The sequence below is a fragment of the Antechinus flavipes genome, chromosome 2, assembly GCF_016432865.1.
Source record: "Antechinus flavipes isolate AdamAnt ecotype Samford, QLD, Australia chromosome 2, AdamAnt_v2, whole genome shotgun sequence".
Taxonomy (NCBI): domain Eukaryota; kingdom Metazoa; phylum Chordata; class Mammalia; order Dasyuromorphia; family Dasyuridae; genus Antechinus; species Antechinus flavipes.
The window spans coordinates 345126228-345150835 of NC_067399.1; the positions used below are offsets into that span (position 1 = coordinate 345126228).

The 24608-nt window shown below is 34.4% G+C and overlaps 1 protein-coding gene across 4 annotated transcripts in view; it reads right to left on the reverse strand.

Annotated features, from left to right (window-relative positions):
• Positions 1–5408, reverse strand: part of BAZ1A (bromodomain adjacent to zinc finger domain 1A) — a 109747-nt gene extending 104339 nt beyond the window's left edge. For all 4 annotated transcript variants that reach the window (XM_051977974.1, XM_051977972.1, XM_051977973.1 and 1 more), the window contains exons 1-2: positions 5220–5408; positions 4522–4691 (exon numbers count right to left, since the gene is read on the reverse strand). In XM_051977974.1, coding sequence (XP_051833934.1) covers positions 4522–4634 — 113 coding nt within the window. In that variant the 5' untranslated portion in view covers positions 4635–4691; positions 5220–5408. The remainder of the gene's footprint in view (positions 1–4521; positions 4692–5219) is intronic.
• Between the last annotated feature and the right edge of the window lie 19200 nt (positions 5409–24608).

Genomic DNA, 24608 nt, shown 5'->3' on the forward strand with positions numbered 1-24608 from the left:
CAAAAAAAAAAGATATTAGAGTTGCTAAACTAGTTACTATGAATATTACAATTAATGCATTTAAGAGAATCAAGTATTTAAAAGCTTCTATCTGCATGCAATTAATATTCAACATGTTCAAGAGAATAGTATCCCACATTTATTAAAGCAGGTCTAACAGGAGTCAGCAATTAGTTTGGTAGCATACACTTCAAAGAAATTAAATAGAGGGTTGAACCAGATGATCTAAAAAAGCACCTCCCAATTTATGACAACACTTGTAATTTTTTTTTAGGTGAACCCCGATTTCATCTCTTTTACGTATATAGCTGCAATTTCTCTACAGCTTAGAGAACTGCTTAGCATGATATCCAGGGATTCAGCTATTTGACTTCCTCTTACAGTGAAATATAGTAAGTAAATGCCAGGTCATAAGAGCATATTAATAATATGTGATATTAATTACCCTTGTATACAATTAGCTGCTTAATAATTTCCTCTTAAGAGATAGGAAATGGACCTTAGATTTCATTAGGACTATAACTCAACAGTCTTGGAGAGTTACCTGATAGAAAAAAGTTAGTGATGTACCCAGGGTCACACAGTCTTAGCATGTCAGAAACTAAACCTACGACATCTTGATCTCTACCATGTCTCTATCCACTATGCCACAGCTGCCCCTCCCTTTCAAAAACAAAAATCTTAGGATCAACTTCCAATAATTTCTAAAATTCTTTACCTTACAATGTTAACAAGCCTCATTTTAAAATAAACCAATGAATCTAATGAGTGAAAATTTAGTAAGTTCCCATTTGATAGTTTCTCTAAATCCGTTCAAAAGCTAAGGTTATGTGGAACTTTTTTTTTTTTTAAACGCTGCATTTGTAAAAACTTTTTTTAAGAAAAGAAAAAAACAGGTAGAAGACATGGAAAAGAGTGCTGAATCTGAAGCCTGATTAATTTGGAGTTCAGATCTCTGACTCTGGTACTTCCAAAGCTGTGTGACTATGAGCATCACATCTGCAAAATGTTGATGTTTCAGTAAAAATCCGTAGACAAAAATCAGATTATATAGAGCCTACTGGTATGAAAAAGTATTAAAAAATCTAGGGTATTCCAGTAGTAGTTAGAACTGGGTCCAATCAAAAAAATAATGAATACTTATTTAAAAACTACTTGGTGACTGTGCTAGATGAGCTAAAAGCCAAAATAATTTAACCATTTCTACTCTAAGGAGATTATGTCTCAGTGAAAATTATAAGCACACATGTATGTGTGTATACAAATATTTATTATCTCCTCCACTGGGACATAAATGCCTTGTGAGTAGAAATTAATTCTATACATATACTATACACATATATGCAAATGGATGAAATATAAATTAAATACAAATATACATTAAGGTTTGGCAGGGAAGGCAAGCTGAAGCAACTTCAAGCAGAATTTGGTACCTGAGCTACATGTAAAGGAAGAAAGGCAAGTTTTATGAGGCAGAGCTGACAGGATACATTCCAGGTATTTGGAATAGAAACAAGAGACGGACGGCCAGTTTGGCTAGACTATAAAATCTAAGAGAGTCCAATTATTTTCTTGTCCAATGAGACAAGAAAATATAAGTTGGGATCACTCACCTTATGGAGAACTTTAAAAACTAAACATTGGAATTTACATTTTAATCTAGAGATAGTAGGAACCCAGTTGATTGAGCAAAGTTAAACAATGAGCTCTATGGTTAAGAAAATGACTTTGGCAATAACATTTAATAGATGTATTAGTATTAGGGTAGAGAGGAGACTTGAGGCTGGGAAGCCTCTCTTCCTTTAAGAAAAATCTAAAACTATCCTATCAGAAACCTTTTTCTATTTTCTTCTAACATCCAAACTGTATTTTATATATTTGCATTTTATTCAGTTTATTTTCATGCTTGATGTATTTTATAAGTACTTATTGCCCATCAGAACATAAATTAAGTGCAAGGTGAGATTGTTTCCCTCTTTGTATCTTTTTCCAGCACAATATATGGAAGGACATGTTTTATGTAATTACCCATTTACTAATAGGAGATTGCATCAGTAATCTAGGTAAGAGGTAATAAAGGCCTGAACTGTTAGCTTTGTGAATGGATAGAAAAAATGTGATAAGAGAAATGACTTGTAAAGGCAGAAATGTTGCAATATTTGGCAAATGATGAGTTATAGTGGGTGAGGGTAAATTGGATAAGTTATATCATTTCAAAGCTGACACACTGGAAAGTTGGTGGTGCCAGAAAGAGCTTACATCTGATTTACATCTGACACAGAATGGTTCTTTGCAAATGACTGAGAAAATCATCTTAACCTGTCAGTACGTACTCCAGGCAATCCCAAAAAGTATAAAAATTGCAAAGGCATGCCCACCTAAAGCAAAGAGGGAATTTGTTCATCAGTATCACTAGTCCTACCCTTATAGTCAGAAAAATCTTAATAGTATTAAAAATTATTTCCCATTTCAAGCTCACATACAAGATTTTAAATTAACATCAGACAGAATCATCAAAAACATTTTCCTGTAAACATTAAACTGATTATATATATCTGCCTGAATTCATATCAAACATAAGTCTCTAAAATCCAATAATTCTCTTAACTGTTTCAAAAAAGAGAAGAGGATGGGAAGAACCAGGAAAAACTTGTTCAAAGGAAAATGACTTTAATGGAGTGTTTAAATGTTTAAGAAAGTTTTTAGAAATCAGTAAAATCAGTATCCTGAATGCTTCCATATTTAATTCAAAATATACTATTCCAAACTATTCTAAAACGAAAAATATTAATTTTCATCTTGCAAGAAAAAGTGGTACATAATCTTTTAGAACAGTAAACGTTCCCCCAAATACTGAGCACATGTTCTTTAAAAGGGTAACATTAATCAAGATTTCAAGTGCACAATTTAATTCCATTCCATCTAAGTGCCTTGACAATAATTTTGCAATATCCTTTGCAACAACTGAAAAGGAAAATAGAAAGTACATTTTCCCTTAAAGAAAAAAATTCATTCAACTAAACACACAACTACAATTCAATGACAGCCAAATTACTTAATCTAATTTCTTTTAGGAGTTACCAAAAGAAAACTTATTTAACAATAAATTTTAGAGTCAGATTGTCATTTTACACTAGCACATTTATTTAAAGTCATAAATCTTTAATTTTCACTTTTTTGTGGGTGTGAAAAACAAAAAAAACTTCCTTATCACAATAAATGTCTAAAGTAATCTTGGAATAATCTAATCCCAACATATTAAAATATCCTCAAGGAAAAGAATATACGCTCCTAAACTACTCCAAACTTTCACAGCCCCTACTCAACCGGTAAATCTACAACGTGGTGTGTCTTAGCGCAAACGCCCAACACATATCACACATACACACATACAAATACATATATATACACATACACACACACACCTTTTTGGATAAGTGTTTAAGGAGAAAAGTGGCTAGATTCTTATCAATATGAATTCAAGGGAATTCAGCTTAAAGACTGGTAATTTGAATCTGTCCTGTAAATGTGGGGATAGAAAAGACACAAGCCTTAGTGATATTCTTATTAAAACAATAGTCTCTACACCAAAAGGTGTCAACTGGAGTCAAATATATAACTGCCCTACGGAGTGCGGAGAGAGGGGTATGGCTCTTTTTACGCTCATTCTTGCCTACCCCGATTTCTCTCCTGGCCTCAGTTCCCCCCGAAGAGAGAGGGAGAAGGCCGGAAATGTTAATTTACGGAAGGGCGAGGGGCGGGAAACTTACGGCCTTCCTAGTTTTTGAAGTCTCCCCAGGCTTCAGAGCCACCTTCAGTGATTCTACCTCCCAAGAGGCGGGCAGAACAGAAATCCAAAACCCACACACCAACTGGCCCCCTAAGAACGTACAATTTTCACTTCCTTCTCTTTATGGTTCCTTCCCCGCACCCACTGCGCGGAGTCGCCAACCGACAGCACCAACGTCAAATCCTCGACTAAAGCATTGAAAGTAAGCGAGCTCCACCCGCCGCTTCCAACCTCAGGGGGCGGGATTCCTTCGCGTGGGCCCGGAGACCGTCATCCTAAAACTGCCACCAGGAGCCGGGCAGCGCCGGCCGCAGCGTCCGGGATCTGGAACTACTGGCGTCAGGACAGCACAGTTCGCAACAGAGGGTGGGGGTAGGTCCCCAAGGCAGAACTGCGGGGCGCCGGCCCCAAGCTCCCTTTCGCTCCCAGCGCGCCCTGCAGGCTGCTAGGCTGGGATTCCCCCACCTCTACTCCTTTCATTACAGTCTCTTCCCCAATTCTCGAGTCAGGGCCACGACTGCCCCAGCCGGCTCGGGCAGAATCTCTGAGGACAACAGCGTGAGCTCCGCAGGAGCCAGTCCCCTTTCCATCACCCGCCAGACGCCCAGAGTCTCGAAGGGGTGAGCCGAGACAAAAGGAGCTATAAGGAGGGTTGAAAAAATACCAGAGAACCGCGCCAGAAGTGTCCCCAAACTGCCCTCCCCCACCCGACACCCAGTCCCGGCTCTTACTCATAGTGGCGGAAGATCTCGTTGGTAACTTTACAGTAGAAAACTTCCTCGTCGGGCCGTAGATCCCCCGGTGGCTTCTGCCTCACAAACGGCTTTCGATGCAGCAGCGGCATCTCTTCTCGCCCGCGTGTTGGCCCGGACCCTCGGCCGCCCACGCTCGTCCTACTTCCCTAACAAAATTAGAGGGGGTAGGGGGAAAGCCGGTCAGGTGGGGGACGTCCTACTCTCCCGAACCGAGGGCAGCAGAGGGCGTAGGCAAAATCGTGCGCTTCTTTTGTGTGACTGACCAGCTGCTGCTTACGGCGGCGGCGGCGGCGGCAACCCCAGTGAGTGAATGAGAGAGCTATCCTTGCCGCGGATCCCCCACCCCGCGTATCCACCTCCTAAGTCTCCTCCTCTTTTTCCCCTTTCTTCCTCCACTTCCTCCTTTCCCCCTCCTCCTCCTTTTCCTCTCCCTCTTCTCTTCTTCCCCTCCTCCCCTCCTCGCTCACAATGGGGCTCTGACGCTTAACCGCAGCCGGCGGTATGGACAGCTTCCCCACCCCCAACCCAGCCAGGCACCCATAGTGCTAAAGATAGGCAGGGTGGTTTGAAGTAAACCTCGGGATCCAATTCCTCTCAGGTTTTGTTTCTGCTGCCCACTTTACCACCCAACTGACATTAGCCCAATTCCCAGATACACGTCTTCTCTTTCTTACCTGTAGTCACAAAAAATGCCACTTCTCTGCCTTCCTAACTACCAATAAGGAGAAAAGCGAGGTTCCTCTGGAGATCGCTTATATTCTTCCTCGTTCTCTTTTCCCTCCCACTTGATTATAGTATGATAGATCTCACAGCCACTTGCCCTACTCTTAGCTCCCTAGGAAGTTTCTGTGTTTATCTACTTTCGACTCTAAAGGAGGAAGAACTCTGGGGAGGAGCTTTGCACGTCCCTCTTCTACCTTTTTATTGGCTGCTCAATGACTTTCATAGTTTGTTACTGCTTCAGGAAGAGTTAGAAAGCTAAAGAGAAGCTTGGGAGAGTTACATTATTAATGAATGAAGCAATTCTTTGTGAAGTATCAAAAGCATCCTCCATGTTTGAGATGAGTCTCAGGATCCGCGAAAGAACTTGTTTTCACAAGTATATGGCTAACAAGTATTCAAACTCAAAAGTTGCGAGCAAAGTGCTATATTAGAGAAAAGGGATTCAACATACTTTTGAGCGTAAAAGATAGAAATAAATAAAAAGGGGGAAATTATTTGAAGTTTTAAAAATTAGAATTACTATCTTAAAAAAAATTTATTTGTGGCAACTTGCTCCTTTGGGGAAAATGTAGCTGGAGAATAATTCACTCAAGAATAATAATTCAGCCACAAGAAGAAACTGCATGAAGATCATCATTTAGTTCAAACCTCCACATCCTAAAGAAGTTAAGTGATTTGTTCTAGTTCATAGAGTAATTAATGACAGAGCCAAATGAGCTTAAGTAAAAATTTTTTACCATGAGACAAAATTGCTACACCAAAGGGTTTACTTAAGTATATTAACATTTGTTTTTTCACATTTTCTGATTATTCTAATCTTCAGATCCGATCTGTTGCTACTATAAGTTTTTAGTTCACACATATAAAAAGTGTAGTTGAAATGATTACAGAGTTAAGTTTGAACCACTCCCCATGCATGTAAGGCATGTGTTGCATTGCTACCTTTCTGAAAGAACAAAACACACAGGTTCCAAGTGAGGAAACTGTCTCCAAGGAGATTGACAACCAAGTATCAGGTGGAAGTATTCTTGTTAAGAAGATATATCACTCCTTTCATAACCTCATAAAGTAGGCATTCTCTATTTTTAGTACTCCCTCTTTAATTTTCCTTGTATCTTTTAGGATTTCTCCCCACCAACTCCACCTCCCAACAATTTAATGGTGACTATCAGAAAAAACAGCACATGGCTTAAATAGCTTGCCTTATGTGCTTGCCCAGGTAGCTGAGAGGAGACTTCAAATTATTATTTGCTTTCCACCTGTTTTCTGAGCACAGGTCAGGCACTAGAGTTCCAAAACAAAGACTTTACTTGCTCAAAGTATGTCAACATTGAATTAGCAATAAACAAGAACTTGCCTGTGGCCCAAGAGAAGACAAACCTTAAAATCAACTTTCCCAGTCTTGGGGTTTGCCAAATTCAAACACCAAATTCAAACGTTTTCCAAAAGTAGTACTCTGGCCCACTAGCCTCTTAAAGAAAGATTTCATCAACAGAATGCTTCAGAGAGAAAGATAATGATATATCTGGCTCCTAATGGGGGTACCTGATTACTAGGTATCATCTTGAGGAGGCAAATAGATCTAGACCTTGTTACCCTTCCCCCATATTGCTGAGTTGCTTAGGCAATGCAAATCTAATGGGAAAGATTGGTTGGGGGGGAGGGGGAGCAGGGAAATAATTTGAACTTTTTAATGAGTATATTTGGAAATTTTCCAGAGGAAAAACTAATCAGAACAGGTACTCAGGATTAGAACCAATCTGAAAGTCCCAAAATCTTTAGGAGATCCTAAGCCACAAAATTTCATTTGTATATAGGATTCTTGGTCTCATTGTCAATAATTCCAATAACAGAAGCAGAAATATAACTTTATACCTTAATGTTAATTTTCAAAAAGATGAATTTTCTCTTGCACAAACTTTCATAGTACTTCAGCTAATACAGTATTTCCTGGTACTATATATGCTATTTAAATATATATTTTAACTGAAAATAATATTTAGTTATCTGTAGTGAATTTAAATTTAGAAGATGATAATGGTAATGAAACCAAACCAAACTGATTTATGACGATAATATGCTTATATGCCATTTAAAGTCATTTTACAAAAACCTAAACAAAAAAAATTCAAAATACTTAATAAGTATTAACATATATATATGTTATATGTATATATAAATGTATACATACATACTTGATTCTTTTTTATCATAATTATATTAGGCATTTTTTACAAGTTAGTCTTTTTTGTATATTTGAATGATTAGTTTTTTTTGATAATGAAAAGGCATCATTCTACAACATCATTCTACAACAGTTAAAGATAAGCCATTAGCATGAAAGAAGCATTTTTTGTCAAAAAAAAAAAAAAAAAAAAAAAAAAAAGGTAATATAAAAGAAACCATGAAAGTAAAAGTGAAGAGACAGGAGAAAACTGATAGCAATAAAGAGGAAAGACAAAATTCTGTTTTATTTTTTGAAGTATCTTTAAATTTTAAAAAAAGTGTGAAAGAATAGGAAGAGAAGGGGGACAATTAAAGACTTGTTTCCTCCATGTTTTAATTTTAAATTCACTAGAAAAAAATGGGACCTCTGGCTCAAAATCATCTGACTATAAGTATCCCTATCTGCCATGATGAAATAAAGCATCATGGTTAGTTATTCCATTTTGGCTAGAAATTGAAGGCTGGTAAAAATAGAAATATGTTGCTTGAGTCCTCTCACACCACTGTACTCTTCCGATTCTCCTATTTCTAAGAATGTTTTTTCCTCTCTTCACTGACCCCTCTTTGTCTCTTGCCCCTAACTGTAGACATAATTATTACATCTTTATAATAATTATTAAAATAGCTTACATTTACATAAAATTTTGACAGTTTACAAAATGCTTCCTTCACTAAAAGTCAGAGAAGCAAGTAGTGCAAGTGTGAAAAGTCAAGACATTCAGGTTCAGAGCAGTTCCTACTTTAGCCATCTCAAACCCCAGTATCCTAACTCCTACCCCTATTCAAGTTAGGTTAGTTTTTTCTTAACAGATATAGAGGTTGTAGTTGAAACTTGGGGGTGGGGAACAACTAAACATTCAGACAGTTGACATTTCTCCCTTGATGCCAAAATACATAATAGCCACAAGGAGCTCCAGATATCTTTCTATGATATTTGTGACTGGTGTAAAACAATTGGGGTCACTTAAACAAAGGAGCTTTTTTCAGCTAAATCAATTTCATTTCTTTCTTTGTTGAATATGGTTCTCTTTGAATATGGCTGAATCTGTTTTTGTTAACTGATCTCCAGAAATTTCAATTTGTTACATCAAACCTAAACTACCAGGGCACACTTGATTCAGACCCAGCCCAGAACAATTGGTATAGTTTATACAGTTCCAGAACATCATAAACTGACAGTAAAAGTAGTAAAAGATAGACAATGCAGCCCAAATTATATTCATGCTTCTGGTTGTGTTTTTGGTGATAGCACTAAATAGTAGTTATTGTGAGACACCTCTTCTATTCATAGGAATTAAGAGAATAAACTTCCTTTAGCCTTTCAACCAGAGATTAATATGGGTAGACTCTATTGTCACTAAGAACATATTTGCATTAAACGATCTTGTTCTGGGCCTTCCAGCCTGAAAAGTTAACTTTCAATTAAAATATTTACTCATAATTCAGTTTACCTTTAAAGCAACATTGGATTAATGCAATTTAGAGAAATTGAGATATTCCTCTCATTAGAAAAACCATACAAATATAGAAGAACTTATTTTGCTTTGCTTTCCCTGGGACTGGATGATTATGGTTTGCTAATGATTATCATTACCCAATTTCCTAGGAGAAAGTCTACTGAAAAAAATCATCTAAGGAAGTTATGTTTGTGTGTGAATGGGGAAAAAACAGTTAAGCATAGGATGGCTTTATAATGATTGTGCAGTCATATCATTGTATATGAACAGAACCAGTCATTAAGGAGTGGTATAACAATAAAAGACTGCAAACCAAGAAAGATCCCTAGGACTGTAGAATTTTCTAACCCAACTGAAGGAAGTTTTTTGAGATTTGTTTTTTTTACATTTGACACTGCATTGTCAACCAGAATTTTGCCAAATATGCTTGTGATTTTTTTTTCAGTCATTGGAGGAAGTGCTTTAAAAATAATTCCACTTCTGAAATTATGGATAATGGACAAATGATTAATTACACTATCCCCTGCCCAAATACAAAAACACTGAAATTAGCTGAGATCCTGTATCAATTTCTATTCATCCCAGAACTCTGAACTTAACACTTCTCTCTTTTTTTTTTCTTCCTCTCCCTTTCCTACTAAGGAATCCTATAAAGTACAGACCTCAAACACAGAAGAAGAAATCATTGTTATTTGCACTGTACTATCCTCAGACACTGAGGAGGCCCAATGGAGAATCTTACTTATTATAGGCTCTCTATATAAAAATATATAGATAAAAATTAAATGTGCAGAATAATTATGACCTGAAAAAAAACAAATTTTACCCTTTTTATATGGAATGTTATATGGAATATGGAAATGACTGAAAACACTTAAATTAAGGCAACTAGTTGTCTTGTTTTATATGATATAAAGGGGGTGGAAGGCAGAATTATGTCAAAACCTAGCAAAATACAACTTAGCAGGAAAAAAACTGATTTGGAGTTAAGACAGTTGGTTCTCATATATCTGTTCTTTCAACAAACTCAGCTCCACAAAAATAACTTCACTCCTAGCAACATCAAGGTGATTAATTAGGGTTTATCCAAATAAATTTAATTCTTCCCACTTCCCTTGTCACTGCCACAGTACCAGTGAAGTTCAAGAAGAATGGGGAAACCATGAGCTGCTTTAAACCCTCACACTGACTTAGGCCCCTGTGGAATGTGTCCCTTAGCAGGACTGAGGCCAGCCCAAGGACCTGCCTTGATATGATTTTTTTCAGCTGTCCCCACAAATCTGCCATGGCTGCAGAGTGGCTACTTCTTCCAGGATGCTTTGGAAATGGATTCATAAACTCCTCTGCTTGATGGAGCAGAAAAAGCAAATAAGTGCAAGAATAGGTAGTCAAAGTCAGTCAAGCTTTTTTCTCTCCCACATCCAAAAAGCCTAGGAATGGAACTAAATATATCGAGAAAGTATAAAGGCAACATCATCTGTTGCATTTAAAGCACTTTTCTTGCATTATCTCAGTCCTCACAATTAACCTCTGTGGTAAGTGAAAGCCTAAATGACTTGCCTGGGGTCAGAGTTGAAAACAGGATTCTAACTTACATTGTGAGCTAAATCATAGAAGCACAAAGGAAAATAGCTGTACAAATCCAGAACTACTTCCACTCTAAATGTTCAAATAGACCATTTATGCCCAATCTGTGGTAATGTTTTCCATGGCCAAGCACACCCTATCCTGACTCCAACACTGTGGTATCAGTCTTTCAAAATGAAGGATATACAAACAACAAACATCTGGCTCCCTCCACTACCTAGAGTAGTTATCTTAATCACCATCTTTAAAACTCTGAAAATACTACATTTAGATTTGGAAACATTTTGTCTTTCTTTATTGCTTCAGAGGGAAGACTAGGAGTGGATAGATATAATTTACAAGGAGACTAATTCCAGTTCAAATTTCAGCTATGGCCATTTCTAGAACTATGGATAATGGATGAATTGCCAATTTCCATCCTCCATTTAAATTGGCTAAGGTACTGAATCAATATCTACTCTCCCTCTCTCCTTCACCAGTAAGGAACTCTGTAAAGTGCAGAGCTCAAATCCCAGGCCCCAGTTGCTTTCCCCCATCCAAGGAGAAATGATTGCTATTTGCACCCTTCTAACTTTAGCCCTAGACAAGTCCACAGAGAGGATCCTACTTATCCCTAGTCTAAAAATTAAGATAAAAATTAAATATGCAAAATAAAACAAAATTCTGTAACCCTTTTTACATGGGAAATAGAAGTGATCAAAAACAAATTAAGGCAGCCAATTGTGCTGTATTATAAAAGTGGTACCAATATTCATTCAAGCAATTATCATTTATTAAGTGTCTACTATGTGCCAAGCACTGTGCTTAAGCCCTTGGAGTACAAAAAACAGGCAAAACTGAGTCTCTGCCCTAATGGAACATTGATCCAAACTATTTTGACAGGTGTTCCCTGTTAGTAAAAAAATGCTATCAACTTATAAATTACATGCATTTGCTACTATCTTAACATTAGGAAAAAAGAAATGGACATCAAAATGAAAATAAAGATAAAAAGCAATTTTAGAATGTTTTATTAATAATATAAAACATATTTCAATAAAATATTAATTTTGTCATTAAAATTTATACCAGTAATATAATCTTAATGTTGTAAGCAATTAACTATTTTTGATGCCATGTATTTGCATCTCTAAATGCAATCTAGAATCTAGTATGTCTTGCATTGATTTGGTTGTTTAAAGTTTGTGGTGCTTTACATAAATTCTTAATAGTAAAAAAATTTCTTCAAATTGACTTTCAAACAATATCATACTCATTAATGTATATCTGCAACTGTACTTAAGATTTAAAATTCTCTCATCTAAAATAGGGATAGATTGACAGTTACAATTAAAAGTATACACACATACACTATCTAATCATATTTTATAGAACAATGGTTGTCTCCTATGCTACAAGCTGAATAGCTTGTGTATATTTTGTATGCATACAAATATACAAAAATATTTTAAGTTTTGTACTGCTTCTTTTTCTATGTGTTTAAATTCTTGGAAACAGTGCCAAAAAAAACCAAGGTAAAATGCAATTTTTAATGTGAAAATACTCTTATAAGTTTGTATTAGCAATCGAAATGTTATATTCCACTTAAGTTCATTTTCTTAAATTAAAATTTTGATATCTTTGATACATTTAAGACAACCTGATTATTTTAATAATAAAAAATGCACATTGTATTTCAGATTTTTTAAAAAGGTTACTACAAAATATAAAAGCAATATTAACATTCTATTCTCTGGTTTATTTTTATTGTCAATACAACAAGCAATGCTAAAAAATAATTTTTAAACCTTAATGTAAGATGTACATGTATTTATTCAAACAACAATCATTTATCAAGAGCTTACTATGTGCCAAGCACTGTGCTTAATTAACACTTGGGGTACAGAAACAGTCAAAACAATCTTTGTCAATTTTGAAAGCTGCAACCCTGTTAGCAAAAAATGTCAACTTACAAATTACATGCATTATTTTTACTGTCAATACATGTAACACTAAAAAATTAATAATTTTTCAACTTTAGCCTAAGATTCACAAAATCAGTTTTTATATTATATACTTCATGAAAATTAATATAGAAATCATTCTCCTATGAGGATGATACAAAATACACCAAAATAGAGTTCCAATCAGTGGCAAAGTGCATTGTGTTTTTTAAAACACATTGTTGCAAAAAGTACAATTATTTTCAGTTTTTCTTGGAATATGTGTTATTGTGGAATGACAGCAGGGTATAATCAGTGTATTCTAATTTCTGAGAATTATTGCATGAAAATGAAGCTATAGATATTTATGGTATATTGGGGAACTGTGAGAAGCATAAGAGTAAAGTGAACCATTATGTCAGATATAAAGTATTTTCCTTGTATTTTCAATGTCCCTGTGGGAGGATGGGTGAAAAGATTATCTTGTAACCTCTTTCAATTATCTGTCATCTTTTCATCTTAAGTTTTTTTCCTTGACTTTTATTCCACAGAACATCAACATCATGCCTCCCGGTGTATATTGACTCAGCTTTTGATACTTAATACATTTTCAATTCCATCAGTGCCCTTTCTCTTCTTTAACTGTAGAGCATCCCAAAGCTTTCATTTATAGAGGATTCAAAACTTTCCAGGTATCCTCAATACTTAGCACAATGCCTGGCATATAGTAGGTACTTAATGTTTATTGAATTTAATTTAATCCATCAGTGATAGCCCATGCATGGATTGTAACTCAAGTGTTTAAATGCACCATAAATGTTCAGTCATTTCAATTATAACTCCATATGGGATTTTTTTTTTTTTTGGCAAAGATTGGAGTGATTTGCCATTTCCTTCTCCAGATCATTTTACAGATTAGGAAACTGAGGCAAACTGGGTTAAATCACTTGCCCAGAGGTCATACAGCTTGTCATAACTGAGGCTGGATTTGAACTCCGGTCTTTCTTATTCTAGCCTTGGCATTCTACAGCAACACCTAATTAACCATAGAGACTATAATAGTAATTCAAATTTAGATAGTCATTTTATCTCTGTTTAATTCCCTTATTTTAAATCATAATATGCTTGCCTTTTTTTTTTTTTTTTTGGAGGCAATTGGTGTTAAGTGACTTGCCCAGGGCCACCCAGCTAGGAAGTGTTAAGTGTCTAGACCAGATTTGAACTCATACTTCATGACTTCAAGGCTGGTGCTCTATCCACTGTGCCACCTAGCTGCCCCTCATAATATGTTTCATGAAAAAATAAATACTAGAAAATTCTAGATCTTCAATGATAAATCAATGTTATAAGGACACATGAATTTTATAATTTTAGTCAAACTGTTATTGCCCCCCAAATTTTTCTGAGGCCCTGCAGACTCTAGAGGTAGCCCTGGGCCCATATATTGCAAATAGAGCACAAAAAATATCTGGCCTTATTTTTTTGTTTTGCTTTGTGTTGCTGCCTAAGCATAGGTGGAAAATTCTGATAGGGGTAGGCAGGTAATAGAGTAGAGACTAGAACATATTTTCTAAACTTGTCAGTAGTTCTTGGGTTCCTCAGTGAGGGGAAGATGTCAAATAAACATGAGGAATAATTTTCTGTTTAGGAATAATTTCCTGTTTTAGATACATTGACTACTGAGGGGGAATCCAAGCCCTGGAAAACTAGCCAGAATTCTTTGAAGTTGCCTAACTGGCAGCTATGGTAGTTCCTGACCTCATCAACTGTGGTAGACCAGCAAAGCTGGCCTGCAGCATATCCTCCCAGCAAGCACAGGACAAGAGTGATAAAATAGGCCAAATGTAGTTCTCTGCCTGGGTGTGGGTAAAGTCAAGCCTAAAATAGGGAGATGGAGTTAGGCTCAAGAAATAGGAGTATATTAATGATCAGAATCACTGCAATACTATCTCAGCCCAGGACAGAATAGTTTAGGTTCTGTCCCAGCACAAGGAGTAGCAACTTCTGTCAGAGAGTGAACAGGCATGAGCCCCGGCAGCAATGAAACTAGATGCAAAAAAATGAACACTAGCATATCTGGTGGCAAAAGGCAGGCCCAAACTAGCCTATTGCTCAATATAAAATTGATTAGCCCCTCTACTTTGCTACCCATATAATATCCAATAGTCAGAATAAAGCTCCTTACCATAAAGATATTGAGACCATTCTTGAGATTTGGTTGGTTCAGAGGACTGAAAGATCAGACTGTTGGCATCTTATTTATTGTCACCTGAATACAAAACAACTATAAAAACCTCCAAGGTTTGATTTATACAAAATGAGAAGCAACTCAGGCAAGGAAGCTTTGGTCCAGGTGAATATGTCTGTCCTTGTCAAATATCCTTCTACTATGGCTAAGTTACTTTTGTTAATTGTTGAATCATCTCCTAGGGGAAAGGGACCCACATGTGCAGCCCTTTTTGTAGTGGCCAGAAACTGGAAACTGAATGGATGCTCATCAGTTGGAGAATAGCTGAATAAGTTATGGTATATGAATGTTATGGAATATTATTGTTCTATAAGAAATGACCAGCAGGATGATTTCAGAGAAACCTGGAGAGATTTACATGAACTGATGCTAAATGAAGTGAACAGAACCAGAAGATCATTGTACACAGCAACACCAAAATTATATGATGATCATTTCTGATGGATGTGGCTCTTTTCAACAGTGAGATGATTCAGGCCTGTTTCAATGATCTTGTGATGATGAGAGCCATCTAGAGATGAAGATTGTGGGAACTGAGGGTAGATTATAACATAGCATTTCACTCTTTGTTATGGTTTGCTTGAATTTTATTTTCTTTCTCATTTTTTTTTACTTTTTGATCTGATTTTTCTTGTGCAGCAAGATTTTATAAATACATATGCTTATTTTGGTTTTAACATTTTTTTTGCCATATTTACCATATATTGGATTACATGTCATCTAGGGGAAGGGGTGAGGAAGGGAAAAATTGAAACACAAGGTTTTGAATTTTCAAAGGTCAATATTGAAAAAGTTATCCTTGCATATGTTTTGAAAATAAAGACTTCAATAAATTGGGGTTAAATAACTTGCTTATAGTCATACAGCTAGTAAATGCTAAGTGTCTAAGACTATACTTGAACTTAGGTCCTCCTGACTTCAGGGCTGGTGCTCTATCCACTGCATTACTTAGCTGCATTTCCTAGTGTCTTTCATCATTATTTTATCAAGTATCTTCTATATATGTTAAGAACTATAAAAACTGCTAGAGATACGAAGCAAAAAAAAAAAAGGAAATATCTAACTCTCAAAGAATTTACATTCTATCAGGAAATGACATATATATATATATATATATATATATATATATATATATATATATGCTTAAAAAATATATATGCAGATGCAAAGGGGATCAGAATAGCAATCTAAGGGTTTATAGTTCAAATAAGTCCGAACTGTTGTGATCTTTGAGTCATGAAACAGACTTTACAACCAAAAATTTTGAAAAGAAACATATAGGCTGTAACAGCAGACAAGACAGAGGATCAGAGAGCAGATGCATAAAGTCTATGGGTTATTTTTAAATATCTGCAGAATTATGCTCTGCACAGGGACTAAGTGCAAAAACCTATCAGCTGAGTTGTTCAACAACAAATTAAAACTCCTTGGGGAGCAAGGAAAGGCAAAAGGGAGAAAAATTTGAAACAAGGTTTTGTAAATGTGAATGATGAAAACTGTCATTGCATGTATTTGAAAAAGTAAAATACTACTAAAAATTTAAAAAAAGTCAAACACAACTGATTTTTTTTTTAGTAGTATTTTACTTCTTCAAATACATGTTCAAAATAAATGACGGGAAATGACTTTTGCAAAGTATTTTACATGTTTGTAACAAAGATAACTTCAATTCCATCAAAAAAATAAGGAGAGAAGCAAGAAAGAGTAGTTGCACAAAAACACATAAAGAAGTATCAATGAAGATAAAGAGGTCAATAGTATGAGAAATGACAAGAATGAATTAGACTGAAAAGACTCACAAGCTTTGGAACTACTTTTTATCATGTGATCAGCTAGATGAAAGACTAGATACTTTCCCTGTCATAACTTTTCACATCTTTCCAAAATAAGAATTATGTTCAAGATATAAGGGGATTTCAGATTACCTCCACAGGATGAAAGCAAGAATTTTAATGGGATAACAACCTGATGAACTAAAAAGCAAAGAAGGCTAATTTCTAATCCCTAATATACTCATTTAGCACCCCTTCCTGCAATAGCCACCACTCTTTGGCAAGACTATACAAGCTCATTCACAGACTTAACAATAGAACTCAACTCTGCCTGCTTCCCCTCCATCTCCCGCTATCTGTCTCCACAGATGAGTCTTGCTTTTGATGGAATTGAAGTTATCTTTGTTATAAAAGTTGTCAGCCAGAGAACTAAAGAATAGAGAGAACTATGTCAGCATGCCTGTGTGAGATTCTACCTAACTTGAAAAAAAGAACTACCATTAAACTATGGGTATTTCTGTCCACTGCAAAAGTCACTTACATTAAGAGACCAAGGCCAATAGAACAAGAATTGCCCAAAGTGAGAAGTTAAGACAAATTTGAGGAATAGGCCATAGAAAAGGAATCAAAATAAATGACGGGAAGAAAAGGAAAAAGACTAAGTTTAATAAAAATTTCCAAAAGAAATAAACTTATTTAAAAGCACGAGAACTGGGAAACCAACAGGAAGATATTAAAAGTCAAAGAGATTATATGGCCTCTACATACCTAAAATTAATTCAGATATCTATGAACAATTATTGCAAGTCAAGAAAAATCAATCAGTGCCTAAGAAGGCAATTGACCCTGTAAATTCCCAAGAGTTGAATAGCATGTATTAAAGCAGAATTTATAACACTTACTACAGCAATACTTAGCAGAATAGAAAAATTTAAATCCACAGTAACAAAACAATAAAACAGATAACTAATTAGGAATTCACATATACAGAAGTAAAAAAAAGACAATAACATTTTAAAAGAAAACAACCTTTATACAAGCAAAACATGTTGAACTTGAAAAGATTGAGATATTGAGACAATTTAAACATTATGAGTCTCCCAGAAGAATGAAAGTCGAAAAACTTGAGCACCATAATGCAAGAAATAATAAAACTGCCAAAAACTTATGAACACAGAAAAGAAAGTGCCAAAAGAATTCACAAATGATCTCTAGAAGAAAAAAGTGCTGCAAATTCTCAAGAGGCCTAGTAAAGCCTCATCAAAATCATTAACAAAAACCTAATTGAAATAAACAGTTCTATTGACAAACAACAACTTATATTGAAGTGATCAGGAAAAATTCTTAAAATTGAACACTATTCCACACCCACAAAAAAGAAAAGGAACTCAAGAAAGAAGAAGACAACAGAGGGAAACCATAATTAAGCACAAGGTTAATATTAAAGAAAAAAATGTGTGTAGTACTTGCTCAAAAAGAAGAGGACCGATAGGAAAATGTGTGAAGAAGGTAGGTGAAATTTCCTTTCTCTTGCCGGAAGAGCCCCAATAAATAATCTTTCCAAGAAGAGAAAGGTAGAAAGTCTATAATTGGAAATGGGAACTTTACAAGGATGATCAATATGCTAAGATTTCTGTGATGCAGCTAAAGCAGTCTTCAGAAGAAAAATATGACCCCTAAAAACATATTAACAAAAAAGAGGAGCAAATTAATTAATTGAATATTCATTTAAAAATAATAAAAGCTGACAAAATGAAAATGAGCACTTAGAAAATATTAAAATTTAGGAAGAAAATAAACTGAATATCAAAAAAAACCTATAAAAATGGTAAAACTAAAAACTGGTTCTTTAAAAAAATTGGTAAAATTGATAAACCTTTTGCCAATTTAATTTTTAAAAAGTACAGAAAATCAAATCAATAAAATAGAAAATGAACAAAGTAAAGACTGGAATGGCTAGACTGGAATAAAGAGATTTATCAGGACCAACTAATCACAGTTATATGCTAACAAAACGGAAAAAAAAATAAAAACACCCGAAACTAAAAATACAAAAAAAAAAAAAAAAGTGGTACTATCAAAAATGTAAAACCCTCAAACTAAGAGAAGACCAAATAAAAATCTTAAAATTAAACCAATATATTGTTTGTCATTTAGGGAAGAGGGTGGAGGGTAGGTAAAGAGAAAAAAAAAATTGGGACATAAGATTTTGCATGGATGAATGTTGAAAACTATCCATGTGTTGTTGTTGTTGTTTTTCCTGTGGCAATTTGAGTTAAGTTGCTCAGAGTCACACAGCTAGGAATATTAAGTGTCTGAGGTCAGATTTGAACTCAGGTTCTCCTGACTTCAGGGCTGGTGCTCTATTCACTGTGCCATCTAGCTGCTCCTTCCATATGTTTTGAAAATAAAAAGCCTTATAAAATTAAAAAAAATAATAATCCAATATAAGAAAAGACAATAGAATTACCAAAGAAAATTCTCTCTGTTCTGATTCATAGATTTTTAAAAAAATAATAATTTAAAAATTTTTTGGTTTTATATATATATATATATATATATATATATATATACACACACATATATATATACATTCATTTTTTACATATTTCCATATGAGTCATTTTGGTGGAGAAAAATCAAAATACAGAGAATCATGGGGGAAAAAAAAAACAAGGGGAAAAAAGTGAAAAAAAGGTGAAAATAGTATGCATTGATCTGTGTTCAATATCCTTATTTCTCTCTCTGGATGCATATGGTGTTTTTCATTTAAAGTTTATTGGCATTCCCTTGATCGCTGAATTGCTGAGAAAAATTAATGTTTTGGTTCTGTTTGCTTCACTTCACACCAATTCATGTAAATCTTTTCAGACTCTTTTTCCCCATTTTTGCGGAATAATAATATTCCATTACTTTCATATACTATAACTTATTCAGCCATTCTCCAACTGATGGGCATGTACTCATTTTCCAATTCTTTGCCATCACAAAAAGAGCTGCTACAAATATTTTTGTGCATATGGGTCCTTTTTCCTCTTTTATGATTTCTTTAGATTATAGATCCAATTGTGATACTGTACAATCTATGCCCTTTGGGCATAGTTTCAAATTGCTCTCCAGAATGGTTAGATCATTTCACAATTCCATCAGCCATACATTAGTGTCCCAGTTTTCCCATATCCCCTCCAATATTTATCATCTTTTCCTCTCATTTTATCCTATTTGATTGGTGTGAGGTAGTACCTCAGAGTTGTTTTAATTTGGATTTCTCTGATCAATAGTAATTTAAAGCATTTTTTCATATGACTAAAATAATTTTAATGAAAAAATAGTACCAATACAATTTATTCTTAAAAATCATGAAGTAAGCATCCTACTACTTTCTTTTTATGAAATATTCACAATCATTTTCCTTTGTTTTACAGCATTTATTAATAGATGCATAAATATCTTTACTCTATCTGAAAGCCATATTTTTCAGCTATTAATATTGAACATGTTGATTTAATTGCCCAATCTCTTTGTCCTGAAATTTGATCATTTCTTCCCCCTTCCTTTTTATATCCTGTTGCTCACTTTCTGACTCCTTCTCCCAGTACCTCAACTACCTCTTATGTTAGGCAAGTCATGGATCACCAGTTTAGCTCTCTGCCACAAGAAACTTTTTAGGGATACATAATTGGCACTATATAGTTATTGAGCCCAAAAAATTTCCTTCAGGTTTAGTTTAAGTATCACATAGTATTTTATCTCATTCCCTCTATTCCTTATTTCTTTGACCTGGCAATACAAAGAAATGCTACCCTAGTGTTATTGCAGCCTGTACAGATTTTTGTTCTTCTGAGTTAGGCTTTTGGAGGTTCTAGTAGTCAGGTATTGGGGCTGAGTTCTATTTTAGTCCCAGATATGTGTTCCCTTTCCCTGAATTTTAATTCTTGTTTTATTGGTGAGACAAAGTACACTAATGAACGCTTCTTAGGGGACAGATGTTGTGTGAAAAGAGTTGGGGACTTGTGCTTATTGTTGTCTACAGGATTTGGTGCCAACAAAGACTACTCATTTTGCCTTCAAAGTTGGAAGGGGAGGGAAATTGAGAGTTCCTGGGGGTACCTGATACCTGGGGTAGTGGACACTGACTCAGGCAGGATACTTTGAGGCCAAAAGGAAAGGAAGGTAAGCAGGGAAGAGTATAAGTCAAGGGTAGGCTATATAATTCAAGGGTAGGTTGTGTGTATTGTGCCATGAGATAGTGTCTTTTCTGAAATAATTGTGGGAATTGGCATTTAAATTTTTTTTTAATTTTTATTTTTTAAAAATCTTTTATTAAAGTTTTTTATTTTCAAATCATATTTATGAATAATTTTTAAAACATTAACCCTTGCAAAACCTTGCATTCCAATTTTCCTCCTCTTACCCCATGCCTTCCCTTAGAAGCAAGTAATTTAATATATGTTAAACATGGTAAAAAATATATGTTAAATCCAATATATGAATATTTATACACTTACCTTGCTGCACAAAAAAAAATCAAATAAAAAAAGTGAGAAAGAAAATAAAATGCAAGCAAACAATAACAAAAAGAATGAAATTGCTATGTTATGATTCACCATACTCAATTCCCACAGTCTTCTCTCTAGATGTAGATAGCTGTCTTCATCACAAGATCATTGGAACTGGCCTCAATCATCTCATTGTAGAAGAAAGCCATGTCCATTAGAATTGATCATTGTATAATCTTCTTGTTGCCATGTATAATGTTTTCCTGATTCTGCTCATTTCACTTAGCATCAGTTTATGTAAGTCCAGGCCTCTCTGAAATCATCCTGCTGATCATTTCTTATAGAACAATAATTTTCCATAACATTCATATACCATTACTTATTTAGCCATTTTCAACTGATGGGCATCTACTCAGTTTCTAGTTTCTTGCCACTACAAAAAGGGCTCCTACAAACAATTTTACACAGTTGAGTCCTTTTCCTTCCTTCATGATTTCCTTGAGATACAGAACCAGTAGTGGCACTTCTGAGTCAAAGGGTATGCACAGTTTGATAGCTCTTTGGGAATAGTTCCAAATTGCTCTCCAGAATGATTGGATCTATTCACAATTCCACCAACTATGTATATATTACTGTCCCAGTTTTCCCACAGCCCTTGCAACATTCATCATTATCTTTTCCTGTCATCTTAGCCAATCTGAGAGTATGTAGTGATGTCTCAGAATTGTCTCAATTTGCATTTCTCTGATCAATAGTGATTTAAAGCACCTTTTCATATGACTAGAAATGGTTTCAATTTCATCTAAAAATTATCTGTTCATATCCTTTGACCATTTATTAATTGGAGAATGGCTTGAATTCCTATAAATTTGAATCGATTCTCTATATATTTTAGAAATCAGGCCTTTGTCAGAACTCTTGAATGTAAAAATGTTTTGCCAGCTTATTACTTCCCTTCTAATATTGTCTGCATTGGTTTTATTTGTTCAAAAACGTTTTAACTTAATATGATCAAAATTATCTATTTTTATGTTCAATAATGATCTCCAGTTCTTCTTTAGTCACAAATTTCTTCCTTCTCCATGGATCTGAGAGGTCAACTATCCTATGTTCTTCTAATTTGCTTATTAATATCACTTTTTATGTCTAAATCATGAACCCATTTCGATCTTATCTTGGTTTTCATTGTTAGGTATGGGTCAATGCCTAGTTTCTGCCAAATTAGTTTCCAATTTTCCCAGCAGTTTTTGGCATATAGTGAGTTATCCCAAAAGCTGGGGTTTTGGGGTTTGTCAAACACTAGATTACTATAGTCCCTGAATATTTTGTCTTGTGAATCTAACCTATTTCACTGATCAACTACTCTATTTCTTAGCCAGTACCAAATGGTTTTGATGACCGCTGCTTTGTAATATAGTTTTAGGTCTGGTACAGCTAGGCCACCTTCATTTGTATTTTACTTTAAAGGAAGTGGCATTTTCATGGAATTAAGGTCTAATTTTTTTTTTTTTTAAGGAAGGGGTAGCACTACGCAACAAATTCTATAAAGCAGGGGCAGAAATTTCTTAGAAGGGAGAACCCAGAAATTCAAAACCTAATAAACAAGACTAGATGAAGAAGAAAGGAAACTAATTAGGATGGTGGTGGGAAACATGGGAAGAATTAACCAGATAAAAGAAGGAAAGAAAAAAAGGAACTTATAAGCAAAATTCAAATAGAAAGGAGGTAACAATTGGGTGAAAGGATCAAGGTAGGATAAGAGAACCTGTGAGAATAGAACCAACTAAAAAAAATTAAAGTAACATAGCAGTAGAAGGGAAAATGTAGCTTGAAAGAAACCCGGTATTAGGGACAAATGGAAGAAATATAAATCTCTTAACTTTAAATGTAAATGGATCAATGGATCAATGATGGACAGAATCAGCTACACCCAGAGAAGGAACAATGGGAAATGAGTATAAACTGTTTGCATTTTTGTTTTTCTTCCCAAATTATTTTTACCTTCTGAATCCAATTCTTCCTGTGCAACAAGAGAACTGTTCAGTTCTGCACACATATATTGTATCTAGGATATACTATAACATATTTAACATATATAAGACTGCTTGCCATCTAAGGGAGAGGGTGGAGGGAGGGAAGGGAACAATCGGAACAGAAGTGAGTGCAAGGGATAATGTTGTAAAAAAAATTAGCTATGCATATGTACTGTCAATAAAAAGTTATAATTATTTTAAAAAATAAATGTAAATGGATCAAATTATCCAATAAAATGAAAAGCAAGTCTTTAAATAAGAAAACAAAATCTTATATACTGTTGCTCACAAGAAACACATTTAAAATCAAAGAATAAAACTGAGGAAGTGGGTATGGAATGTTAAATGTGTTGTATGTCAATGGATCCAAAAAAGCAGGAGTCACAATTACACTATATGACAAAGCAAAAATAAACTTTAAAAAACTGTTATACTGAAAGAAATGAAAATTAAAAGGAATAAAAAAGAAACTATATGATTTTAAAAGAAACAAAAAAGGAAACTATTATGCTTAAAGAAATCTTAATCAATAAATCAATATTAATACTGAACCTATATCTTTCAAGTGCTTTAGCATCCAAATTCATAAAGGGGACATTAAATGATTACAGAATATATGGATATTACAATGACAGGAAACTTCAGTATCCCTCAATTTTGAATAAGTCTAACAGAAAGATAAAGGAAAATGTCTAACTAAACAAATTGCTGGAGAAATTAAATCTAAAAGATGTAAGAAATCTTTTAAATAGGACTGCAAGAGAACACATATTTCTAAGCAAAACACAGAACTTTTACATGTATTGACCCATTTATTAGGCACAAAGATATTGGGTGGGGGAGAAGTAAAAAGGCAGAAATAGTAAATACATCCTCTATAGACCATAATTCAACAAAAAGTTAGTTTCAGGAACCACAACCAAAAGAGTGTCCCAAATGGAGACATAATATTGAAATTCTAAATGAATGGGTCAAAGAACAAGCCATAGAAATAATGAATAAATATGTGAAAGAACATGATAACAACACACCAGAATTTCTGGGATACAGCTAAAGCATCCTTAGTGGAAAAATCATATCCCTATAAACATACATTAACAAAATAGAAAAAGAGTGAATTAACTAGCTGAATATGCAATTTTAAAAAATTAGAAGGCCAATAAATAAATAAATTTAAAATAAAGACAAGCAAGGAAATATTAAAAATGAGAAATAAATTAGAAACCAAAAAGAAAACATATTAGTAATAAACAGAACTAAAATCTGATTCTCTGAAAATGTTATCAAATTAATATTTTCAGATAATCAGATTTCTAAAGGAGAAAATTGAAATAATAAAAAGGCAAAATCTGAAGAAAACCAGAAAAAATAAAAACAATAATGAAAACCTATTTTGCATATAGTTGTATTTTAACAAAATTAAGAATACAAAAGTTAATAGAGAAATGTCTTCAAGAATACAAAATGCAATGGGTGAGAAGACCAGCGAGAGATCTCAGGTAACATAATCTCAAAAAAGGAAATAGAATTCTATATAATAAAACTACTAAAGAAAATAACAACAACAAACCTCTTGTTTGTGATGGATTCATGGGT